The sequence below is a fragment of the Macaca nemestrina genome, chromosome 6 (assembly GCF_043159975.1).
Source record: "Macaca nemestrina isolate mMacNem1 chromosome 6, mMacNem.hap1, whole genome shotgun sequence".
Taxonomy (NCBI): domain Eukaryota; kingdom Metazoa; phylum Chordata; class Mammalia; order Primates; family Cercopithecidae; genus Macaca; species Macaca nemestrina.
This window is the reverse complement of record NC_092130.1, coordinates 69,917,371-69,944,677: the sequence shown is the minus strand read 5'-3', so window position 1 is coordinate 69,944,677 and position 27,307 is coordinate 69,917,371. Positions and strand designations below refer to the sequence as shown.

Below are 27,307 nucleotides of genomic sequence, written 5' to 3'. Positions count from 1 at the left end.
TTCTCCATCCTTTCACTTTGAACCTATAGGTATCCTTGCATGTGAGACTGGTCTCTTGAAACAGCATACAGTTGGTCTTTCTTCTTTATGCCACTTTGTACTTCTTAAGTGGGGTAGTTAGTCCATTTAAATTCAAGGTTAATATTGATATGTGTGGATTTGATCCTGTAATTGTGTTGTTAGCCAGTTGTTGGGTAGTCTTCATTGTGTTGTTGCTTTATGGCATAAATAGTCTAAGTACTTAAGGCATTTTTGTAGTGCGCAGTAACAGTCTTTCATTTCCATGTTTAGCACTCCCTGAAGGACTTCTTGTAAGGCAGGTCTGGTGGCAACAAATTCCCTTAGTATTCACTTGTCTGAAAATGATTTTATTTCTCCTTCACTTATGAAGCTTAGTTCGGTTAGATACGAAACTCTTGGTTGGAATTTCCTTCCCTCTCTCCCTTCCTCCCCTCCCCCCCTTTCTCTCTTTCTCTTTCTCTCTCTCTGTCTTTCTCTTTCTCTTTCTCTTTCTCTTTCTCTTTCTCTTTCCTTTCCTCCCTCCCTCCCTCCCTCCCTCCCTCCCTCCCTCCCTCCCTTCCTTCCTTCCTTCCTTCCTTCCTTCCTTCCTTCCTTCCTCTCTCTCTCAGGCATTCCAATCTGTCAATCAGGCTGGAGTGCAGTAGCATAATCTCGGCTCACTGCAACCTCTGCCTCCCAGGACCAAGCAATCCTCCCACCATAGCCTCCTGAGTAGTTGAGACCACAGGCATGCACCACCACGCCCAGCTAATATTTTGTATTTGGAGTAGAGACAGAGTTTTGCACTGTTGCTCAGGCTGATCTTGAACTCCTGAGTTCAGGTGATCCACCCACCTCAGCCTCGGGATTACACGCCTGACAGAATTTTGTTTCTTTTAGGATGCAGAATATAGATTCCCAATTTCTTCTGGCTTGTAGGGTTTCTGCTGAAAGGTCTGCTGTTAGCCTGTTGAAGTTCCCTTGGTAAGTGACCTGACTCTTCTTTCTTGCTGCCTTTAACATTTTTTCTTTTACATTGATCTTGGAGAATCTGATAAACTATGAGTCTTGATGATGGTCATCTTGAATAGTATCTCACATAGGTGCTCTGAATTTGAATATCATCCTCTCCAGTGAGGTTAAGGAAATTTTCATTGGCAATACCTCTAAATATGTTTTCCAAGCTGTTTGCTTTGCCTCCCTCTCTTTCAGGGATGCCAATAAGTTATAGGTTTGTTCTCTTTACATAATTCCATATTTCTTGGAGGTTTTGTTCATTATTTTTATTCTCTTTTATATATTTTTGTATGACTGAGTTGACTTGAAGAACTCATCTTTGAGCTCCAAGATTCTTTCCTCAGCTTGATTTGTTTTGCTGTTAATATTTCTGATTATGTTATAAAATTTTTCTAGTGAGTTTCTCAGCTCTATCAGATCAGTTTTGTTCTTTCTTAAAATGGCTATTTCCTCTTTCAGCTCATATATCACTTTACTGAATTCCTTAGATTTCTTAGATTGGATTTCAACTTTCTCCTGAATCTTGTTGATCTCCTTGGTCATTCAGATTCTGAATTCTATCTTTGACATTCCAGCCATTTTAGTTTGGTTAAGAACCATTGCTGGAGAGCTAGTGTGGTAGTTTGGAGGTAAGAAGACTAATGTTGATCCATTCTCATACTGCTATAAAGAAATACCTGAGATGGATAATTTATAAGGAAAAGAGGTTCAATGGGCTCATGGTTAAGCAGGCTATACAGGAAGCATAGTAACTTCTGCTTGGCTTCTTGGGAGGCCTCACGCAATTTACAATCATGGTGGAAGGAAAAGGGGAAGCAGGCATATCTTACATGGCTGGAGAAGGAGAAAGAGAAAAAGAAGGGAAGTTCTACACACTTTTAAACAATCAGATCTTATGAGAACTCTGTTACAAGAACAATACTAGGGGGATGGTGCTAAACTATTAGAAATCTCTTCCATTATCCAATCACCTCCCATCAGGCCCCATATCTAGCACTGAGGATTACAATTGAACATGAGACTTGGGTGAGGACATAGATCTAAACTGTATCAAAGACACTCTGGCTTTTTGAGTTGCCAGAGTTCTTGTACTGGTTCTTATTTGTGTGGTGTGATGTTTCTTTAATCTTTGAAGTTGCTGTGCTTTGGATCAGCTTTTGCTTTTATATTTTGATTTCCTTGATGGTTTAATTGTGGTATATGTTTGGTCCCATTAACTTGTTTTGTTTCTGAATTATTTCAGGTAGCCAAAGCGCAGACCAGCAATTGTGGGCTATATGCTCTAACCCTAGGTGGCTGGGACCATGCCCATGCCTCTGTTCTCTAGCTACTTGAAGTTGGGTGCCTGTTGTGTTAGAGTGGCCAAGGTGTTTCTGGTCTGGTCTGCTGGCAACATCATTCTGATGGGGGATGCCAGCAGAAGTGCTTCATTGGGGTGGTAGCAGTGGGGCCCACTCTTATGTACCAGTAGCATCAGGGCAGTGATATGGCAAGGTCTGTACATGTACATGTGCACCAATGGTTGTGTGGCAGTGAGGTCCATGTGCACATTCATGCCAGAATATCAGTAGAGAAAAGCTGTAGGTGAAAGCATAACCAGCAGAGCAGTAGGGGAAGGCTATAAGTGGGTGTTACTGGAAGCCCATCTGCAGAACCCTCCAATTATTAGGCAGGGTCTTCAGGCAAAGGAGCTACGGTGGTACCCTCTAGGAAGCACCTCAGTTAAGCATCTGAGGCTGCACTGCAAGTGAATGTGGTAAGGCAGGGACCCCGGGAGAGGCCAGCAGACAAAGGGATGCTCAGATAAGACTAGCCTCATCCCACAGGTAAGATAGCCCTGTTCTGTACAAGTCCAACAGTCAACAAAGGCCAAAGACACCTAGAGAAGCATGGTAAACTTTGGAGGATGGGCATCCCTGGCCATTTTCCACTACAGCCATTCTCACACCAAATCCACTGCCAACACCCTTCCAACTCTCCAAGCAACTATCTCTGCCAGCTCAAATGTCCGTGGGGATTATGGGGTCTCCTGTAGCTAGGATTCTGTAGGTCCATGGCAAGAGTGGGCTAACCCATGCCTGTTAAACTCACCCCACCTCTTGGGGCCCTCTGGGGCCAGGAATGAGTCCTGTTTCTTGGCAATCCCATGCAGGGTTCCCAGTTTCCTCCCAGCTGCTCAAAGTCTGCATTCTTCCTCTGTCCACTCTTACATCTTCCAAAGATCTGCTCAGAATATGCCAATCTTCTTAATGGTCTAGTAACTTCATGAAAGAAGGTCTTCCTAACTACATCTAGTCAACCATTGTGGCTCTTCCCCTTTACAGAGTTTTTAATGTATGCTTCTGGGTCAATTGGATAATCACAAAAAAAAAAAAAATAGAGTTTTACTTTACATTATACAAAAAAAAAAAAAAAAAGAAAATCAATTTCAGATCAATTGTAAACCTAATCCTAATCTTAACCATTTTTCCCAACAGATAATATAGAAAGATATCTTTCTGACCATGGGGTAGGAAAATATTTCTTAAATAGTATACAAGTAAACCCTAATAATAAGGGATAAATTTGATAAAATGAATGGCATTTTGTCAGATTTATTTAATAGCTCTATTAAATTTATTTAAAGCTCTATTCATGAAATTAAATTATTAATAGCATGAAAAGCAACTAAAAAGTAGAAGAAAATATTTTAAAACCAACAAAGAGCTGGTTTATAATATATACAAAAATTCCCACAAATTAAAAAGGAAAAAATTCCAATTAAAAATGGGACAAAATTTCTAGTAGGCAATTTATACAAGAGAATATCAAAAGGGCCAATAAGCAAACAAAAAGATGCTCAGCTTCGTTAGTCACAAGTGAATGCAAATTAAAACTACAATGAAAACTATTATACATCCATCAGAATGTCTACATTAAACAGGCTGAAATTTTTTTTGTATTGGTAAGGATTATGTATTAGTTCCTGGTGCTGTGAGAACAAAGTACCACAAAATGTGTGACTTAAAGAACAGAAGTTTATCATGTCACATTTCTGAGGTTAGGAGTCTGAAAGGAAGGTGTCGATAAGGCTGGTTCTTTCAGAAGGCTTTGAGGAAGAATCACGCCTCTCTTCTTGCTTCTAGTGATGGCCGAAAATACTTGAAATTTCTTGGCTTGCAAACATATCACTCCAGTCTTTACCTCTGTCTCCACATGGCTGTATCCCTGTGTCTTTATTTTCACATGATTGCCTTCTTATAAAGACACCAATCTGATTGGATTAGGGGCCCATCTACTCCAGTATGACCTTGTCTTAACTAATTACAACTACAATGGCCCTATTTCCAAATTTGATTCACATTCTGAGATAGTAGAATTAGGACTGTAATATAATCTTTTTGAGAGCTACACATGTCAACCCATAACAGTTGTGTAGCAACAAGAACTTTCAAACACTTTAAAAAGCTATTTGGCATGAGCTATTAAGGTTTAATATAGGCCTTCCATATGATCCAGTCATTCTCCTCTTCCATATCCAATACTAGATTGAGCCATATGAAATTACAGTTTTGGACAACAAAAGCCATTTGAATGTCAGCCATTTCATATGGGTCAACCAGAAATACATAAACATTTTCATCATAAGATATTACAAAAATGTTTATAGCATGATTATTCATAATAGCTTGAAATTGAATATATCCTACATTCTATCAACACAATGATTAGGATAATGTGAAAGGTTCACAAGGAACAAACTGAAAATTTTTCCAATGGCCAAAGCTGGAACAATTTCAGCAATAGCAACAAAAGTAGTGTTGACTAATCATTAAAGAAAGAAGTTATATCCAGAATTTACAAAGATCTCCAAACAACTGATAAAATAGAAAACCCAAGAGAAAAAAGAAACAATTTTTGAGCTGGCAATTCACTAAAGAGAAAATTTAAATGGTGAATCAAAAGTGAAAAGATACTCAACTATATTTGTATCGCTGAGAAAATGTGAATTTAAATCACAATGACTTTTTCACATTATATCAATGAGACTGGCTGTCCAGCAATCCATGCTGAGCCCAGATCTACAGTCAGGTGAACGCTATGCTACCCAGCTCCAGCCAATAAATCTGAAAAAAAAAATTTAGCCCTTCAGATCTTCTCATATTTTCATAGCTGGTTATAATCCCAGCTTTAATCATCCATTATTTTATCTGTGCATGTGTATTTACCATTTTATTAAAATTATAAAGCAACGTACAGAGGGCCATAGGTACTATAGCAGAGTAAAATGTAAATGAAGAATCAGAACAAAGAAAAAGTGGTAAGGAAATATAATGAAGCCAGAAGCAAAATTATTACATAAAATTTATGTAGTAAGAAACATTAACAATCCTTTTTATCTTCTTGTTACCCTTATTAATATTCATTTTTTGCTTTTGTAGATTTTCTTAAAATAACTCAAGAATTTCATATGGGGAATAACTCACTGGGAAAAATGTTTAAGAGCACTGGCCATCAAAGTAGCACATATGAGTTTGAATTCAAGCACTGCTGATAGCTAGCTATGTATCCATAGTCAAGTTACTTCGCCTTGCAAAAAAAAAAAAAAAAAAAAAAAAAAAAAAAAAACCTGTTCTTATTTAAAGTTTCAATTTCCTCAGCTGTAAGATCAAGACCATAATGTGTGTGTATATGTGTGAGTATAAAAAAAATATAAATATGGTTTTAGGAGAATCAAGTAACTAATGTAGATAAACTGTGTATCATGTGGCATACAGTGAATATCAAATCTTAGCAACATTATAAATGTCTTTTTAAACATGATACATATGAAAGAAACAATATTCACATTGAAGAATATAGCAGACTGAAATCCCATTTATGCAGCTTTCTATCAAAAACTCTTTTGCATGTAAAAATATCACCAAAAACTAAGAGGCTTAACACAACCACTTATTTAGCTCATAGTTTCCCAGGTCAGCAATTTGAGCTGGGAACAGAGAATGGTTCTGCTGGTCTGAGCTGAGTTTATTTTTGTGTCTGTGGTCAGAGTTTAGGTCAGTTGGGGACTGGCTTGGGTTGTGGATGGGAGTAAATTGGTTAAAATGGCGTGTCTGTTCCACATTGTCTGTCATCTTCCAGCTGGATAATGCACTTATTGACATGGCAGTTACTGGATTCCAAGAGAATAAGAGAGGGAAGACCCCAATGTGTAAATATTTTTTAAATATCTCCTTGTATAAGATTTGCTATAGCCTATTATGTAAATCAAATAATATAGTCAAGCCAAGAATTTGACTGTGGAGGGAATGATGCAAGTTGTGGTTGTAGAGAGCATTGAATAAACTGGGAATAATTACTCTAACAACATACTGTGAGTTCCAAAGCAATAATTCATTATTTTAAAAAGTTATAGGAAATTGTACATATAAGTTTTACCCAACATAAATTACCAAACAATTAAAATTCAATTAGAACCAACAATTTTCCCACACAACTAATTCCTCCACTTAGCATTTCTGTTGCCATGAAACCACCTAAGTCTCCATCACCTTAGCCTGGTAATCGACACAAACCTTCCAGATTTAATGCCCACGAGTACTCAGTCCAAGCTATTTTCTCAACTAGGCAAGTCAACCTACAATGTTCTTTTCACAGTGTTCTTATTTCTGCATGGCTCAAGACATTTTCTTATCTGCAAGATGCTCTTTGACCCTGCCACTTTGCATCATGTAATCCAACTTATAGTTTAAATTTCCACCTCAAGTACTATTTAATACTTGAAGAGGACAATATTACATTCCCACTAATATTAAAAAAAAAGTTACGGATCAAACATTTATCTGGGCTCCTACTGAGTGCCATGAACTTTGATGCGGCTAGCCACATATATTATGTCCTCTTTGTATTAATCTTTGTCTATTTCTGAAGAATGTGCTTTCTGGATGAGACAGTAAAGCTTATGTGTAAAGGTTATGTTTTACACTTCTTTGCATCTTGCATAGAATTCAGCTAGGCTGAATAGACACAGTAAATACTCAATAAATATTTATTTCATATTTTTACTGATTTTGGTGAAAAATTTTATATAATTTTGTACTTTATGTATCTGTAGTGTCTTAATATTAAGTAAGGGAATTCAAACTAAATTAAGTAATTTTTTTCAAAGTCACTAGGTTAAATACTTTATCATTTATGTCCATAAATCATATGGCTATTGTTTAATAATCCAAATGTCTCCATCTCTAACTTTTAAATAAAATAGGCATAGAGTTAACTGTGTGTTTTAGTTAGTGTATTCAATGCAAATTAAACATATTTCTTAAACATATACTATGCCTAAATCAATATAACTGCTTTTAGACAATTTCTGATTTAGATTTGTCTGTGAGAAAAGATAACTTCTCCCCTTCATTTGATATTTAAAATGAACGAAAACACCCTTTAAATGTCTTGTGACTAAGCATTGAAAACAAATTAGCACAGATAGTGGTTATGTGTTTGTTTATTCTTTAATTCTCAGCGCTGACTACTCAAGTAATGAGGTCTTTGCTGGTATCTAATATCTAAAATATATTTGCTATGTCTGATTGACTTATGAATTTCAAATGTAATTATCTATAGATATTTACTAAAATCTTGAAGAAAAAAGAATATCTTATATCAAATGATTGGCTCTGAAAATGGCATATAAATAGAATTCTAATTATAGAAATGATAAATTTGAGTTGACTTAGTTACAGAATAATCCATTTGTGATTTGACAGTAGCATATAAAAATAGTTATAAGACTAGAGAGTAATACAAGTAATTGAAAGAATCATGGAAATAGAATAAAAAGAAAAGAATAAGGCTGGGTGAGGTGACTATATTCCATTTTCTATTTCTGTTAGAATTGTTCAAAAATTAGGCTATAATTTTGTTAAGGTCCAACAAACAGTTTACACAAAATTAGTGATAAGGTTCATAGAGTGCATGAGACTAAAGAGGATTTATTTCCTAAATCCCAATAATGGGGATATTGGGCGATATAGTGGCCATCACTGAAATAAATATATTAATTTTCTTTGTTTTTCTTTTATTTTGGGGCTCTTAATCCAAAACCAAGGATAAAGCTGAAGCACAGTTGCATAAAAGCGCATCCATGAAATTCAAGACACTATGATTCAAGTGGGCAGCTCTGTGATTGTCTTTTTCTGTGAAAAACAAAAAAAAACCCCCAAAATATCTGGAGAAAATCATGAATTTCTTATGTTTAGATAATACTCCTTGATGATTATTATTCCAAATTGTACTTATGGTTAGAAAACAAAGAGTTTAGGGTTTTATTTTCTATGAAGTATATAGAGTATAGATATTTGGGGTTGCCAGTAATGGCCCAGCCATATGCTTTGATAATAAACTGGGCAGAGTAAATTTATTAATTGCCCTTCCTACCTATTAACATTAATTGTATCCATAATTATTATCTAAAAACAGGACATTAGGAATATTAGGATAATTGCAACTGTGAAAGCTAGAAATAACCAGAAATTTTCAATGACAGAAAAAATGTGTATTTCCTGATTACAAACAGATTAACTTGCCTCAAAATAAGACATAAGAAAAAAAAGTGTTTGTTGGCACTCTGAAATATCATAGGATGCCATATGGATAAAGCATCACTGGAAAAATCATGTGTATTTTATGAAGAATGAATGGCCAATTTCAAAATGGTTTTCTTTGAATATGAAGAAAAATATATATGTTCATTCAATCAGAGCTAGAAAAAGCAAGAAGGTGTAAAATATATTTAAACTTTAACAAAAACAGTTTAGTATTGGCAAGTCCAGATTTGCAACATATTGTGTAATGGAAAACTTAAAAGTAACATAAATTAATAATTTGCCATCCAAATTGAGAAACTTTTGAAAGTGAATTAATTTACTACTAGTGAGAAAGCTGGGACAACAGTCATGAACCCATGCTAACTTGGGCAAATTGGAAAACACTTGGTCAGCATACTCATATATGTCTCCAAAAGGCATAAACCCAGAACAGAACAATTACTCTTCCCACAAATCAACTCTTCTCTTCAGGCTGCTTAGTCAGGGGAATGGCAAGTGCTGGACCTGTAGAGATCAGGATGGCCACCTATTCTCATTGCCTGAAAAGAAAATACCAACCCAATTTTTCCCTACCTATTTTAGAAACAGATAAATAAAGCCACTAGTGAAATCCCTAAACTATGTCTACTTCATCAATGTTGTAAACTTTTTTCAAGCCTGCTATCTCATAGTTTCATGAAGATTTGTAGCTTGCCTCAGTTAGCACACCTGTAAGAAACCACCACAATAACGAGGTCAGGAGATCTAGACCATCCTGACTAACACGGTGAAACCCCGTCTCTACTAAAAATACAAAAATTAGCTGGGCGCGGTGGCGGGCACCTGTAGTCCCAGCTACACGGGAGGCTGAGGCAGGAGAATGGCGTGAACCCGGGAGGCGGAGCTTGCAGTTAGTGGAGATCGCGCCACTGCACTCCAGCCTGGGAGACAGAGTGAGACTTCGTCTCAAAAAAAAAAAAAAAATTTTCATTGGTTTACTTCATAGCTTACTTATCTCTACTTCCTCCAAATATTTTGCTATGTTATTTTCACTTTCTTCAGCTGAAATTCATCAACATTTGCTGTTGAATTTTTTTCTATTAAAAGCAAATGTTCTCCTCTTATAGTTCTAACAGCACAATAATAAATCATAATCTCTAGAAATATTGAGAAGTAATATAACTTAGACTATAACAAATAACTTTCATCTCAGTATATTTTATTTATTTACCAAAAACTTTAAATGTTTTATAACATGAATTCATTTAGTCATCATAACAAGCCTATGCATTAGATACTATTCTTAGCCCCATTTTCAGAGAAAGAAACTGAGGTAAAAATATGCCCAAGGTCACTTAGATATTCTGTGGTAGAACAGCCATTTGAACCCAGGCAACCTTTGCTGTAGGTCTGTGCTCTCAAAATCACTCAGCTTTCCTGTCTCTTATGTGATTTTCAGTTACTATCCCTGTCTGTGAGCATTAGAAATACTCCCCCACCTCGCAAAAAAAAAAAAAAAAAAAGAAAACTAAGGCTGAGGAATAACTTGTTCCAAGTCTCATCTGTATAAAGATATTGTGTGGAGTTGGAATTTAAACTGAATTATTTTCTTCTCTGTTCCCAAGTGTTTAAGCTACTCTCACCTACTGCTTTGGTATGACAAACTTGATTTAAACATTCTCCAGTTATGACCCAACATATATTCAGTTACCTGCTAAATATGAGTGCACAGGTTAGTGTGTCAATAACTATGTTAAATATTAGCGATACTAATGAATATCTTCGTCTTGTCCTTGATATTCATATGAACAAATCTAGTAGGTCACTTGCAAATTTCTCTAAATCTTGTTTGTTAAGATTTTTATATCCTTTTTTCAATCCATTTTCATCATTTATATTTTCTTAGAAAATCATTTATTGTACTATATTTTCACATATATTAGCATACAGTTGTAAACTGATCCTTTTATAATCATTTTCAAATTACTTTCTTATAATCACATTCCCTTTACCCTCTGGATTTTGTGATTAATAAAAGTTTCCCTCATTTTTCCATTATATTAGCTAGTCTAAAACAGTTTATGTATTATTTTTATTTTACCCAAGGAAACAATTTTAGGATTTATCAGTTCTATGCTTTTTATAGCATGCTTTTAGTTTTCTAAATGTACTTCCCACTGAAACTTTTTCTTATTTTTTACAAACATTTAAAAAATTATTCCCAGAGCTTACTACTTATATGCTACTATTGCCATCTTAAAACAACTCTCCTTGCCCACCTGCATCTCTTACCACTCTTTCCTTCCCTTACCAGAGGCCAGCACACATGGTCTTCTTGCTCTCTTAACACACCAAACTAATTATTTTCTTAGAGGACACATTTTGTAGGACACATTTTTGTATCCATAAACTCACTACCGGGGTATATTTTTTATGGATACTTCCTTCTTATTATTTAGGTCTCATTTCAAATAATGCCTCATTGGAAACCTTTCTCTGGCTGCTCCAACTGAAACATCCACTCCCTACTCTAGCTGATCCCATTCCAGTAGCTTTGCCCTGTTTTGTTTTCTTCATAGTATAGATAGCACCATTTGATATTTTAATTCATTAATTTGCAAGTTTATTGTCAGTCTCCTTGATCCAAACTTTATATTTAAAACAATATTTATCTGCTTGTCTAAAACTGTATTGCTAGCACACAAAACAATGGCTAGTGCTTACAAATAGATTAATTCCTTTCTAGTATTTATTGTATTACCCCATTTTTATGTTATGAATAAATACCTGAGATTAGGTAATTTATATAGAAATAGAGGTTTAATGGCCTCACAGTTCCACACGGCTGCAGAGGCCTCACAATCATGGCAGAAGTTGAAAAAGGAGCAAGGGCACAGCTTATATGGCATCAGGAAAGAAAGCATGTGCAGGGGAACTGGCCTTTATAAAACCATCAGATCTTGTGAGACTTATTCATTATCACAAGAACAATGTGGAAAAAAACCCATACCCATGATTCAATTACCTCCCACTGGGTCTCTCCCTGGACATGGGATTATGGGCCATACAATTAAAGATGAGATTTGGGTGGGGACACAGCCAAACCATACAATTCCACCCATGGCCCCTCCCAAATCTCATGTCCTCACATTTCAAAATATAATCATACCCTTTCAACAGTCCCCCAAGGTCTTATCTCGTTCCAGCATTAACTCAAAAGTCCGAGTCCAAAGTCTCACCTAAAACAAAGAAAATTTCTTCCACCTATGAACCTGTAAAATCAAAAGCAAGTTAGTTACTACCTAGATACAATGGGGGTACAGGCATTGGGTAAATATGCCCATTCCAAATGGGAGAAATTGGCCAAAACAAAGAAGTCACAGGCCTCATGCACGTCCGAAATCCAATAAAGCAGTCATGAAACTTCAAAGTTCTAAAATCATCTCATTTGACTCCATGTCTCATATCCAGATCGTGCTAATGCAATAGGTGGGCTACCACAGCCTTGGGCAGCTCTGTCCCCTGTGGCTTTGCAGGGGACAGCCCCACCCGTCTGCTTTCATGGGCTGGCATTGAATGCAAGCTGTCAGTGGATCTACCATTCTGGGGTCTGTAGGATGGCGGCCGTCGTCTCACAACTCCACTAGGTAGTGCCCCAGTGGGGACTCTGTGCGGGGACTCCAGCCATATATTTCCCTTTCACACTGCCCTAGCAGAGGTTCTCCATCAGGGCTCTGCCCCTGAAGCAAACTGTTGTCTGGACATCCACACATTTCCATACATCTTCTGAAATCTAGACAGAGGTTCTCAAACCTCAATTCTTGTTTTCTGCACACCTGCAAGACCAATACCACATGAAAGCTGCCAAGGCTTGGGGCTTGCACCCTCTGAAGCCACATCCTGAGCTGTACCTGGGCCCCTTTTAGCCATGGTTAGAGTTGCTGGGATGCACGGCGGTAAGCAGGGGGGCCCCGGACCCAGCTCAGGAAACCATTTTTTCCCCCCCTAGGCCTCCAGGACTGTGATGGGAGGGGCTGCTGGGAATGTCTCTGACATATCCTGGATACATTTTCCCCTTTGTCTTGGTCATTGGCATTTGGCTCCTTGCTACTTATGCAAATTTCTGTGGCAGGCTTGAATTCCTTCCCAAAAAATGGGATGCAGGCTGCAAATTTTTCAAACTTTTATGCTCTGCTTCCTCTTGAACATTTTGTCACTTAGAATTTTCTTCTGCCAGATACCCTAAATTATCTCTCTCAAGTTCAAAGTTCCTAGATCTCTAGAGCAGGAGCAAAATGCTGCCAGTCTCCTTGCATAGCAAGAGTGACCTTTACTCCAGTTCCCAACAAGTTCCTCATCTTCATCTGAGACCACCTCATTCTGGACTTCATTGTCCACATCACTATTAGCATTTTGGTGAAAGCCATTCAACACATCTCTAGAAGTTCCAAACTTTTCCACATTTTTCTATCTTCTTCTAAGCTCTTCAAACTGTTCCAACTTTTTCCTGTTACTCAGTTCCAAAGTTGTGTCCACATTTTCAGGTATCTTTACAACAGCACTCCACTCTATCAATACCAATTTACTGCATCAGTCCATTTTCATACCGCTATGAAGAAATACCCAAGACTGGGTAATTTATAAAGAAAAAGAGGTTTAATGGACTCACATTTCCACATGCCTAGAGAGGCCACAAAATCATGGTGGAAAGTGAAGGAGAAGCAAAGGCATGTTTTACATGGCAACAGGCAAGAGAGCGTGTGCAGGGAAATTGTCTTTATAAAACCATCAGATCTCATGAGACTTATTTACTATTATGAGAAAAACATGGGAAAAAACCCACTCCCATGATTTGATTAACTCCCAGCAGGTACCTTCCATGACACATGGGGATTACAGGAGCTACAATTCAAGATGAGATTTGGGTGGGGACATAGACAAACCATATCATTTATCAAAGCATGTTTAATTTCCAAAGAATTGCAGAAGTTACTCTTTAATTTTGTTATTTTTAATAATAAAATTATTGATTTTTATTTTTATCTTAAAATAATTTTGCCATTAATTTCATCAATATTAAATTTAATTATTAAACATAGTTATAGCATGTATTTTAATATTTAAAGGGAACCCATTTGGATTGTTCATTCAACATATATTTATTGAGCACTTATTGTGTGTATTGGGATACAGCATTGAAAAAAACAGATGTTTCTGTGTGTTTTTACTTTAATATGGTAGTTGTTTAATGTGTTATTACCCAAAATATAAAAATAGAAGTTCTTACATCCTCTCACTAACTACAGGATGCCCTTTAAGCTTCTAAATTATAATTTAGAAGGCTAGCTGATACAGGTTGATTTATATATAGTATAATATCTAAATATAAATATAAATATAGTAGTCAAGCAGGCTGAGAGGAGAGGGAAGAGTCTTGGAGCTAGTGGGCAACCCAGCAAAGGAACTTTTACCTTTACCTATTCATTTTCTATGTGTGTTAAAATCTCTGAAGTTAGGGCCACCTTTACCCTTTCTCTAGTCTAGTGTCATAATATGGCTATGTTCAGCCTTCTTCCTGGTATTTCTGGTCACTGAACTAGACAAGGGAGGAAATGCCCAAGTGAGAGAATAGGTCTTTGGATTCCTAACATCATAAAAAGCTACATCATAAAACTGCCCCTTACCCCTACTATTTGAATCTTACCCACAGCCTGCCTCTTTTGGCAGCCCTTGCTATGAGGTAGTAAAAGCACCCCTACACAGTTCTTTCACAGCTCATCCTAACATAGCCCTCAAATTAGAGGATTGTGTTATGCTCCTTAAAACTTCCATTACTTTCTAAATGTCTTCATCAAGAAAAGAGAAAAAGAATCATGGCTTAACATGTTACTTCAATCTAGTGTACCTAACATTCTATCAGAATTTCCCACCAAGTTAGAGTTCTATGGTGGAATCACCCCTTACTGAGGTGTACTTTTCCCTAGATGTGTTAAATGAATTTAATTCTGTTTCTATTACAGACTTTTGGAGGCCTTTACACTATCATCTAGAGCTCAACTCTCCTATCTTTAATCAAAAATAGATCAGTGTTAAGTTTTAAAAATATTATTTTCAGCTGTAAGTCGCTAATACTCACTGAATGTAGACATTCCTTTTACCATGGAGAGAAATGACAACCATGCTTCCTAATGATAGATGTACATATTTATTGCCTAGCGTTTTACCTTACCTGAGCGATATTGATTGCATTTTGGATTCGTATGTCTTTCTCATAATCCTTTGTTTTCTGCAATGTTTGCCATATTATATTTCTAAGTCCATCCTGTTCTTCATCTCCTTGAAGTTCCCATGAAATTTTCACCAGGTTATACACTAAGCCATAGTAACCAGTCCAGACTACTTGATCACCTGTTTAAAAAGAAAAAGTCTTTGGGAATTATCATTTTATTCGCCTTGCTAAAGTAAGATTGTGTGAAAAAGAAGAAACCAATTTTACCATAATTCATAATAAGATTCTAAAGTCTGAAATTCTAAGCTGCGGAAATTTCTGACCCTTCACTGCTTTCTCTCCTTTACATTTAAAAAAGACCACAGATCATTTTAAAACTTCTAACCACATGAAAAGCAACACTGCACCTAACTGGTATACTTCAGAAATTTAAAAGTTAAATTGGTAAACTGTGAACTACATATACAAAACAAATTCTTAGAATTCAAGTAAAGAGGAATCTGTTCAAAGGAATGTGAACACAGACCACCATGGTGAATTTTTATAATAAAGTAGAAAAACCAGAAAAATACTTCCTGTTATTAAAAAAGTCAAACATTATGAAACATGGTATTTGAACCAAGAAGAAAATGTTTAAATCATGTGAAAAGCATACAAAAACTACTGTTATAATTATAAGCTGAAAAAATCATTTTAATAATAGTGAAATATCAATTGGAATATAGGAAAAAGTAATGAAAACAGAGATTTAAAAACTCTAAGACACTCCTAGAACTTACACAGCAATTAGCAATTTATATACTTTATCAAGTTCCACTTTCAAAATATGTATTTTCCTTAGAGAAAGGAGAAAGACATTTCTATTTACTCTTTATGGTAATGATTTCTTACCTAGATATTGTATATTTCTATGCAGTAATAGGAAAAAGGAATTCCAATTTAGGTAGATGTGGGAGAAATAAATTTGGGGAATAAAATAATACAGTTATCAAAGAGGAGATAAACTTAGTCAAAAAGCAACATGAAAATAATGAGTATGTGAAGCAGATAAGAACAAGAAGAGGAAATGGTTCAGAAAGGGAACTGAAAGAGTTTCAAAGCCCTTTAAATTACATATTGCACTTTTCTCCAAAACCCTGGTGACAGTCCATTGATGATTGTTGCCCTTTTTGAATAAAGATAGAAGCACAACCTGAAAAGTCACAATCCTCAACTTTTCCAAATGAATCTAGTTTTCATAATGCAGGTTAATAATCATCATCATTATGGTTATATCTAGTACACATGGGGGTACCAACTATGTCGTCCAACTTTAGTTCTCACTACAATCCTGCTATGTAGATTTTATTATATATACTTAGAATAATAAAAGGGAACATATAAACTTGAACCTGCTTAGAAAGCTCCCTGGCATCAGACAGCTGTTGAATGAATGATAGAGCAGGTAAAGGCTGATCTAATCCTGTCCCATGCAGCACAGTCTCTCCAATTTATACAAACACTTTTCTTTCCAGTCATGACCTTCCATTTGATTCATAGGAAAGAAAGAGTTTGAAAGAAAGAGTTTGAAAGAAAGAGGAGGCAGAAGAGAAAGTATGTACATGTTTTACAAGTAGGAGGAGGAAGGCATATATCCAGTTTCCAATCTTAAGGTATCATCTACCTTTTCTATTATTGGAACTTTAGGAGAGAAAGTATAAGCTGGAAGTAGGAAGCTACAGTTAAGCAGCCAATTATTTTTGAAACGTCACTTTCTCCTTATAGGAACTTTACTAATTAAAATTGAGATATCACAATATTTGAAATAACATATAATATAAAAAATGTTTTTTGAATGAATGTCATTAATATTTTTGCACTGAACATTTGGAATATAATAAAAAAGCCCAAATTTAAGGTTTGGGTTTTTTTTTCATAAACCATTGTCTTTGTGAATTGTCTTGGCTAAGGTGAGAAAAAGATAATCTGTGTCTTCAAGTAATTGGCATGTCTGGGAGACTAGAATAATTTGTAAGAGAAATTAGAGGGTAACTGTTAAATGAAAAGATGATGGCCATTGATATAACAATCACAAAAGCAAGAGATCAATGAGGGCTAGAAGAGTAAGGAAAGGACTGGAGAAAGTATGAGTTTACAAGACTTGTCCAATAGGTAAATTTGGGAAAAGTGCAGAGGAAGATATTGGTGGAATATTTCAAATGGAAGGATATCTGAAAAGGTTAGCTCTGAGAATAAACACTGTAATAGCTTCCTAGTTCTTTCATCTTCCTGTCTTATATTTACTGCTTCACCATTATTAATCCATGTTGTGCAAACTGACCTTTCTAAATCTCATTATGTTACTTCTCTACTCACAACTCAGCAAAGGATTGCCATTTGTCCCTATGTAAATTCCAAATCGCATGGCCAGGTAATTACTGTCTTTCTAATATGACATCATTTTGAACACATCTATCACCACTCCTTTATTCCCACCCCTCTTGCTAATACACTATAAACAGACAAAACTACTTGAAGTTCTAGAATACACATTTCATTTAATCTTCTAGCCCTTGTATAAACTTTTCACTTAGCCAGAAGTTTTCCTGTCCAAAAATAACTCCACACTACACCTGGCTTCTATCCATTCTCCTGCATTCTTTCTCCTAGGAATCCTTCTCTGAATCCCCATGGCTAGCTAGGTGCCCCTGTGCCTAATGTATTGTATCATATTGTAATTGCATATCTCACCTATGGATTCTAAACTACTGGAGAAGACAGAATATCTTTTATTTGCTCAGATATTCTTAGCATTTAGTAAAGTGCCTACAACGAAGTGCCTACAACATAGCAGATCTAATTTACAAAAATCTGTTTATTGATTTAGGGAAGTAGGTAGAGAGAACAACTATGTCCCTTTGCCTGGGGCAGAAGGGTTTCTTGGATCACAAGCTTTCAAGGACAAAACTGGGAAAGTCCACAGCAAATCAAGATATTTAGATCAGGAATATGGCCCCCAGCAGTGAGGTAGTTATACAGAGAGAAAAGGGAAGAGATGATAGTAGAGATCTCAAATGAAGCTGAAGCGGAGAGTTTATGCTAAAAATAAGTAAGAGGCTAGCCACGGTGGCTCACATTTGTAATCCTAGCACTTTCAGAGGCTGAGGCAGGAGGATTGCTTGAGGCAGGCCAGCAGATCAAGACTAGCCTGGGCAAACTATTGAGACCCTATCTCTATATCTCTATAGTTTTTTTTGTTTTTGTTTTTGTTTTAAATTAGCTGGGCATGGTGGTGCACATCTGTAGTACCAGGTACTCAGGAGGCTGTGTTGGGAAGATCACTTCAGCCACAGAGTTTGAGGCTACAGTGATCTATGGTTAAAAAAAAAAAATAGATAAGGTACCAAAGTTATCTAAAGATAAATGGGATCAGATTAAATGGTAGATGTTTGAGGAAGGGAGTAATGTTATGTCTGCTCAATGCAATGTCATGTTTATTCAAGCAATAAACTGGGAAACCAATATAGTTTTATGAGGTAATCTAGGTCTTTACTGCAATGGGCAGCAGGAGATTGGCAAGGAAGGGACACAAACTTAAGACACTGTAGAGAAGATCTAATTGGACTTCTTAGCTATGGGGAAAGAGGCAGAAATAAAGGGGGAAGGAGAAGTACATTTTTAAGCTCAGGAGACTGAAACAGTAATAAAACCACTTGAAGAAATGAGAAGAGTGTGTAGAAGAATCACTTTTAAGAAAAAGAAGATAAATATTTGGAAAATGTGGCATGGGAAGGGGGAATCTAATGTTCAATGTCCTGTAGTTTGTTGTAAAAATATGGCTAGAATGCAAGTAAAACAGCAAGAGTGAGATTGTTGATTTGTGGGTCATTAGCTTGAAGTCAATACAAGTAAGGAAACACATTAATTTTTAAGTTAATAATTCTGGATTGTGAGCCTCAGAGAAAAAATAAGTTTTTGAACAATATTACAAATAAAACTTACAGTGAATTTTAACTACTTTCTACATTTACTTACAGACTCTCAACATTAACACAAATGATTGACAAAAATACATACAAACCACCTTCCTCTATATATTTTAAATTATCACTTTTTGAAGGTCAATATTTTATAAAACTACAATAGTTGAATTATCAAAAAGAATATAGTTTGGTTTTAGAATCCACAAGATCAACGAGAAACCACAAGATATATTCTGATAGTTATATTTTAGAAAGTCATAATTCCTTTTAAATTCCATTCATATTTTTTAAAGTGAGCTGTTCACCTGTTGATTTAAACTCAACTGAAGTGATGCTGATGAATAATATTCACAGAGAGAATTTATTACATCCAATTGACTGACAGTTAATGATGAAAACAACCTTATAAAGACAGATGGTATGTGTTACAACTGTCATAAAAAGTAGACCACATTCTAATTTGCACATCTAGACATTTGCTGAGAAGCATGCCTGCTATGAAATGTTTCAACAAGGGACCAAGCTGTAGCATAAGGCACTCTTCTATTCTGCTTTGAGTGACCCTGTGGCAGCTATCAAAGATGTCACTTTAAATATACTGAGAGAAAATATGTCTGTGTCCACAGCTAAGCAGACAGTATCCTAGGATATAAAAAAGCCAAATCAAAACGAGTTCTTAATAAATTCAAAAATTTTATTAAGAAACCACCACTGCACTTGAAAACCAGTATTATGCACTTTTCTTTGTAGTAGTAATACCTTATTCCAGTGTTTGAACCCTTTGGTAACCTTTAATTGCCACTGAAGACACTTAGATTTCATATATTTAGTGAAAGCGAAATATGAATATTTATACTTACATGAATGAATGTAAATGAGTATAGCCTTTGCAATTCTGTCAAATATAATACGATACTACAAGATCAAATGTGCCACTTAAAGGTAATTCAGATGTAGAATGTGGTTCAAAACACTGATTATGCAATGCCATGTAGAGTTGAAGGAACTAGGTCAACGTCAAGAAACTAACAGTTGGACAAGAACCAGTAAGCCAGCCATGCATTTAACTAATATTTACTGAGTGAATGAATGCTAGATGCCAGCCACTGTTCTCTGTACTAAAGAAAAAGACAAACTGCTTCTCTGGGTATACTTAATTCCAATGGACAGAGACAGATATAAAGAAAGTAAATATAACAGTATCAGTTTATTATGAATGTTATGAGAATAGAAGATTGTGATAGGACCAACAATGACTAGAAGAAGAAAACTACTGTAGACAGAATGAGAGCAAAACTTCTATGAGGAGGTGATGGTCAAGCTAAGATCTAGCTGATGAAAAAGAGTTAATCATTGAAGGAACAAGGGAAAAGCATTTCCAAGAGTGGAGGATGAAAAATACAAAGGCTTTGAAATTAGAATAGCTTGATAGTTTAGAGAAACAGGAGAAAAGACAGAATGAATGTATTACAGGACAACTAAGGGTCATGGGACAAGACTATATCAGGTAGGTATGACCTTTACTTAGGTACACTCTGAATGATCACAGCCAATTTGTGGGCCATGGAAAAGAGTTTAGATTTTATTCTCAGGATAACGAAGAACTATCATGGCATTTTTTTTTTTTTTACTAATTCAAAATCATAAGATGCTTATTAAATATTAGTCAACAACTCACTCCTCTCTCAACAGAATACTAGTAAAAGGTACATTTTCCTCTTCTACAATTTTATCACCTATAAGCTTCATGTTCTACATTGGCTCTCTAGACTTGTTCATCCTATATGTCTGCTACTTTGTATTACAGCTTTTTAAATGAGAAAAGGAACTGTCACATTTTACCTTTTCGCTTCTTGGTAGAAAATGGACTATATGGAATATAAGAGGGAAGTAGGAAGACATTTAACTTTTTGAAGTAATCTAGAAGCAAAGTGTTGATAGTTTGGACTTGGGAAAGGTGCACTAAAGAATTAACCATGCTCAAAGAGAGGGGTGGCTTTTGTCCTTGGCTCTGGGTGGTAATCTCATAGGCCTTGGAATGTCCTGACTAATAAAAATGACATATTTACCTGGGGTTTTTGGGTATATTAATTAGTCTATGCTATAAAATTTGATTCATGGGGGGTGTGACTTGGGCCACGTTGTATCAGCTTGAACATTGGTGGGGCTGGATACTAGAGACAGCCATGCTGCAGGCAGTTAACTAAGTGTGTATGACCAAGCCCAAATAAAAATTGTAAATTGCAAAGCTTAGGTGAACTTCTATAGTTGACCATACTCTATGTATATTGTCACACATCATTGCTAGAAGTAAATGTTCTTCACGTAACTTCTCTGGGAGAGGATAATGGGAAGCTCTGTGCTTGAGTCTCTCTTGGACTCTGCTCTGGCTGAGTCCTTTTCCTTTGGCTGATTTTAATGTATATCCTTTCATAATAATAAACCATAACCATGAGTAAAATGTCCTTGCTGAAGTCTGTGAGTCCTTCTAGCAAATTGTCAAACATGAGGGATGTCTTAGAGATCTCCAGACTTGCAGTTGGTGTTAGAAGGGAGGGTGGTTCTGGAGACCCCAAACTTGCAGTTAGTGTCAAAAGAGAGGGTAGTCATGAGGACTCTTGAACTTCAGAGGAGATAACAATAGTGATGGGGGGGAAAAATTAGGAATATACTTTTGGATAGTAGGATACAAAGAATTCTAGGACACTATTTTCAGAATATTGTTATATTATAGTAATACTAATAATGACAATGATAATATATGTATCACCGTATATGTATATAATATATAGTAGTGAAATTATTTTGCATATATCATAATATTTGATCATTACATATATTAAACAAATATTCAACAGAATAAACTGAAGAGAACAGAGGTATTATATGCCCATATTTTGTTGTAGGTAATATGGAAAACCAAACTTTAAAAGTCAGCTGATTCTTTTATTAGAATGTGGTAGTTGATTGAAGCACAATAGCAAATAGGATGCCAAAAGGTAGATGAATAATGAAGACACTGAGTAGAACTTGCTTAACTTGAAATTTCATGATCTTTTCTAATTGTCAATTATGAAAATGTATTAATTAAAAATAATTACTGTGGCCAAGATGGCTGACTAGAAGCAGCTAAGGTGTGTGGCTCTTGTGGAGAGAAATGGAAGGGGCGAGTAAATACAGCACCTTCAAGTGAAACATTCAGGTACTATAGTTGAGACTAATCAAGGAAACAACTCAATCCATGGAGAATGGAGAAAAGCAAGGCAGAATGATGTCCAACCCCGGAGCAACATGGAGTCAAGCAAACCTCCCCCACTCAGAGAAGCAGTGAGTGAAATGTGCGACCCTGGGAAACCATGCTTCTCCCACAGATCTTTGCAACCCTCAGGTCAGGAGATACATCATGAATCCACTCCACCAGGGCCTGCAGTCTGACACAGGGTTATGTAGAGTTTCAGCAGAGCAGCTGCTCAGGCATACAAGGGGAGCCGGGAGCTTAGATACTCTTGCTTTCTGGGCTTCCTGGCAAAAGTAGCCGCAACTCCAGCAAAGCAGGAGGTTAGGTCCCTATACATACTCCTAGGAAAGAGGCTGAATCCAGGGTGCCGAGTAGTGATGGTCTGCAGACTTCACTTCCACAGCACCTTGCAGGCCATCTAAATAGGAAGAGAGGAAGTCAAACTATCTCTGTTTGCAGATGGCATGATCCTACTTTTAGAAAACCTCATCGTCTCAGTCGAAAAGCTTCTTAAGCTGATTAACAACTTCAGCAAAGTCTCAGCATACAAAATCAATGTGCAAAAATTGTTAGCATTCCTATACACCAAAAACGGTCAAGCCTAAGGCTAAATTTGGAATAAACTCCCATTCACAAGTATCACAAAAAGAATGAAATACCAAGGAATACAGCTAACTATGGCAGTGAAAGATCTCTACAAGGAGATCTACAAACCACTACTCAAAGAAATCAAGATAATACAAATAAATGGAAAAACATTCCATGCTTATGGATAAGAAGAATCAATATCGTTAAAATGGCCATACTGCCTAAAGCAATTTATAGATTCAGTGCTATTCCTATTAAACTATCACTGACATTCTTCACAGAACCACAAAATACTGAAAATCCATATGGAACAACAACAACAAAAGTCTGACTAGCCAAGGCAATTCTAAGCAAAAAGAACAAAGCTGGAGGCATTATGCTACCCAACTTCAAACTACACTACAGGGCTACATTAGCCAAAACAGCATGATACTGATACAAAAACAGATACATAGACCAACGGAACAGAATAGAGAACACAGAAATAAGACCACACACCTACAGTTATCTTATCTTCAGTAAACCTAACAAAAACAAGCACTGGGGAAAGGATTTCCTATTCAATAAATGGTGCTGAGATAACTTGCTAGCCATATGCAGGAGAATGAAACTGGACCCCTTCCTTACACTATATACAAAATTCACTCAATATCAATTTTAAACTTAACTGTAAGACCCAAAACTATGAAAATCCTGGGGACAACCTGGGCAATACCATCCAGGACACACACAAGCAAATAAGTCATGACAAAGATGCCAAAAGCACTGCACCAAAGCAAAAATTGACAAACGGAATATAATTAAACTAAAGGGCTACTGCACAGCAAAAGAAACTATGAACAGAGTAAACAACCTAGGGAATGGGAGAAAATTTTTGCACATTACGTACCTGACAAATGTCTAACATGCAGCATCTATAAGAAAATTAAACAAAATTTACAAGAAAAAAAAAGATCCCATAAAAAGTGGGCAAAAGATATGAACAGACACTTCTCAAAAGAAGACATACATGTGGCTAACAATCATATTTTTAAAAAGTTCAACATTATTGATCATTACAGAAATGCAAATCAAAACCACAATGAGATACCATCTCACACCAGTCAGAATGGCAATTGTTAAAAGTCAAAAAATAACAGGTGCTGGTGAAGTTGTGGAGGAAAAGAGATGCTTATACACTGTTGGTGGGAGAGTAAATTAGTTCAGCTATTGTGGAAGACAGTGTGGCAATTCCTCAAAGACCTAAGGACAGAAATACCATTCTACCCAGCAATCTCATTACTGGGCATATACCCAAAGGACTATAAATCATTTCATTATGAAGACACATGCATGTGTATATTCACCGCAGCACTATTCACAATAGCAAAGGCATAGAATCAAACTAAATGCTTATGAATAGTAGACTGGATAAAGAAAATGTGGTACACACATGCCATGGAATACTACACAGCCATAAAAAATAATGAGATCACATCTTTTGCAGGGACATGGGTGGAGCTTAACTTAAGGCCATTATCCTTAGAAACTAATACAAGAACAGAAAACCAAATACTGCATGTTCTTACTTATAAGTGGAAGCTAAATGATAACACATGGAGACACAGAGAGGAACAACATACACTGGGGCCTTTTTGGAGGGTGCAGGGTGGAGGGTGGAGGGTGGGAGGAGGGAGAGGATCAGGAAGCATAACTAATGGGTACTAGGTTTAGTGATAGTGACCTGGGTGATAAAATAATCTGTACAACAAATCCCCATGAGACAAGTTTACCTACGTAACAAACCTGCACTTGTATCTCTGAACTTAAAATAGAAGTTAACAAATTAAAATTAAAAATTAAAAAAAAGAAATTACAAAAACATATAAAAATAATTAACTTCTGGAATTCTAACCAGAAACCAAGGATAAAAGTAGTTATCTTTTCAATATTAATTGTGATTCTAATAAATAAACTAGAGGAATATCAGACTTCTGACTTTTGGATTTATTTTAAATTTCACTAAGTTAAATTTATACTACCAAGAGATATAGAATAATAATTATAAGTAGATAATTCTCACAGATTTCTGTACTCCAGGGGCAACAAAGAAATAAAGAAGAAAATAATAAAAATGTTCTTGGAAATTGTAAAAAATAATATTTTACCTTTGTAAATACATTATGTTATATGCAAAAACTTTTTAAAACCCATAATCTTGAAGAAACTAAGATTCCAAGAGATAAAACAAGTTGCCTTAGGTAATCTAAAACTGAGCTGTAACTCATTCAAAATTGCTAACATCCAAAATTGGTGACACCAATTCTAGTTCAGTGAAAATTTATTCACCTATTACTGCCTTTCTTGAAACCGTATTGGTGTTATTTCTCCTCCTGTTCTTACCTAAATATCTCCTACTTCATCCCATTTGAGGACTTTTATTAATTCTTCTACTCAGTAACTGATTAGAAGGGATCTCTTTAAAAAGTAAAAAAATTCTCATGACATAGGCAAGATGGCATAATAGAAAAAACTAGACTCTCTTTTCTATCACAGAAACATCAATTCAATAGGAACAAATGGATCAATTCCCATTATGAAAAATCCAGAAACTAGTAGAAGGGCTTAGATTTAGTGTGTAAAGCTAGCCACACTAAAACCAGTAGTAAAAGCAGAAACACCTTTGTGCCATAACCCCTACCATTTGCACAGTGCTATACAATTTAGAAAACATAATTGGCTGAAAACTTCCCAAATCTAGGAAGAAAAATGTACATTCAGATCCAGGAGGCCCAAAAGATCTTAAATAAAATTAACCCAAAGAAATTCACACTGAGACACATTATATTCAAGATATCAAAAGTATAGGAGATAATTTTGAAAGCAGTAAGAGAAAAACAACTTGTTAGGTACAAGGGGATGATTATAAGACTACCCAAAGATTTTTTTAGCAGGAATTTTGCCCTGCCAAAAGGAAGTGAGATGATATGTTCAAAGGGATGAAAGAAAAAAAAAAATCTGCCGGGAAGATACTATACCAGGAAAACTGCAGGTGTTGTTGTTGTTGTTGTTTGTTTTGTTTTGTTTTAAAGAGAGAAACAAATACTTTCTCAGACCAACAAAAGTTGAGGGAACACATTATGACTAGAGTTGTCTTACAACAAATCCTAAAGGGAGTTCTTCAACTTGAAAAAAAAGGATGCTAAACCACAATATGATAGCATAAGAAAATATAAAACTCATTGGTAAAGGTAAATATATAGACAAATACTTAATACTATATATTAGTGTAACAATGGTAAGTAAATCAATTTAAAAATCTGTTAATGTATAATAATATAAATAGATGTTAATTGTGACATCATAAGCATAAAATGTTTATTAGAGCTTTGAGAAGTGTAGAACTTTGTGTAAGATTGATGTTGTTTTAAACATAAAATAGATTGTTATATTTTAGATAAGACCCCTATTAATCTCAAAGAAAATACCTATAGAAGTTACAGAAAAGAAAAAGAGAAAGGAATCAAGACATGCCAATAACAAACACAAACACATACACACACACACAAAAAGGCAGAGCAGGAAAAGAGAGACAAAAATAAAACAAGTAACAAAATGGCAATCATAAATCCTTGCATATCAATAATTACTTTAAATGTAGATTAATTAAACTTCCCAATCAAAAGACATAAAGTGGCTAAGTGAATAAAAAAGTAAGACCCAAACGTAAGGTATCTATAAGGGGGTCACTTTATATTTAAGGATACATATAGGCTGAAAGTAAGGCATAGAAAAGACACTCCATGCAAATGATAATGAAAAGAAGCAGGATTGGCTATACTTATACAGAAAAAAAAAAGGTTTAAGTCAAAAAACTGTCATAATAGATTAAAAAATATTATGTAATATAAAATGATCAATCCACTAGAAAGATATAACAATTATAAATGTATCTGCAACCAAGATCAGAGCACCTAAATACAGTCATTTGTCACGTAACAGTGTTTCAGTCAACAACAGACTGCATGTATGACAGTTGTCCCATAAGATTATAGTAAATAGAGCTGAAAAAAATTATATTAGCTGGTGACATTTAGCTGTTGTAACATTGTAGTGCAATGTGTTACCTTTTCTATGTTTAGATGCACAGTTAGCATTGTATTGCAATTGCCTATAGTATTCAGTACATTAACATGCTGTACATGTTTGTAGCCTAGGAGCAATAGGCTATACCATGTACCCTAGGTGCTTAGTAGGCTATACCATATAGTTGTGTGTGAGTATACTCTATTATGCTTGCATAATGGTGAAATTGCCAAATGATGCATTTTTAAGAACATATCCTTATTCTTAAGCAATGCATGACTATATATGAGGCAAACATTGACAGAACTAAAGGCAGAAATACAGCAATACAATAATAGTGGGAAATTTCAATAATAAGGATGACAACCAAACAGAAAATTAATGAAGAAACAGCCGACTTGCACAATACTAAAGACTAAATAGAACTAAAAGGCATATACAGATCACATAACCCCAAACAGGAGAATTTTTTTTTCAAGTACACATAAAAAATTCTCCAGAACAGATCACTTATTAGGTCATAATGAAAGTATTCACAAATTCAAGAAGATTGAAACTATGCTAAATATTTTTCAACCATGGTGGAATGAAATTACCAACTAATAGCAAATGAGAGCCAAATCAAGAATGCAATCTCATTTAC

General features: G+C 35.6%; 1 protein-coding gene across 12 annotated transcripts in view; it reads right to left on the bottom strand.

Annotated features, from left to right (window-relative positions):
* Positions 1 to 27,307, bottom strand: part of LOC105471108 (transmembrane protein 232) — a 306,948-nt gene that overhangs the window by 129,403 nt on the left and 150,238 nt on the right. For all 12 annotated transcript variants that reach the window (XM_071098619.1, XM_071098622.1, XM_071098621.1 and 9 more), the window contains one exon: positions 14,812 to 14,990. In XM_071098619.1, the coding sequence (XP_070954720.1) occupies positions 14,812 to 14,990 (179 nt within the window). The remainder of the gene's footprint in view (positions 1 to 14,811; positions 14,991 to 27,307) is intronic.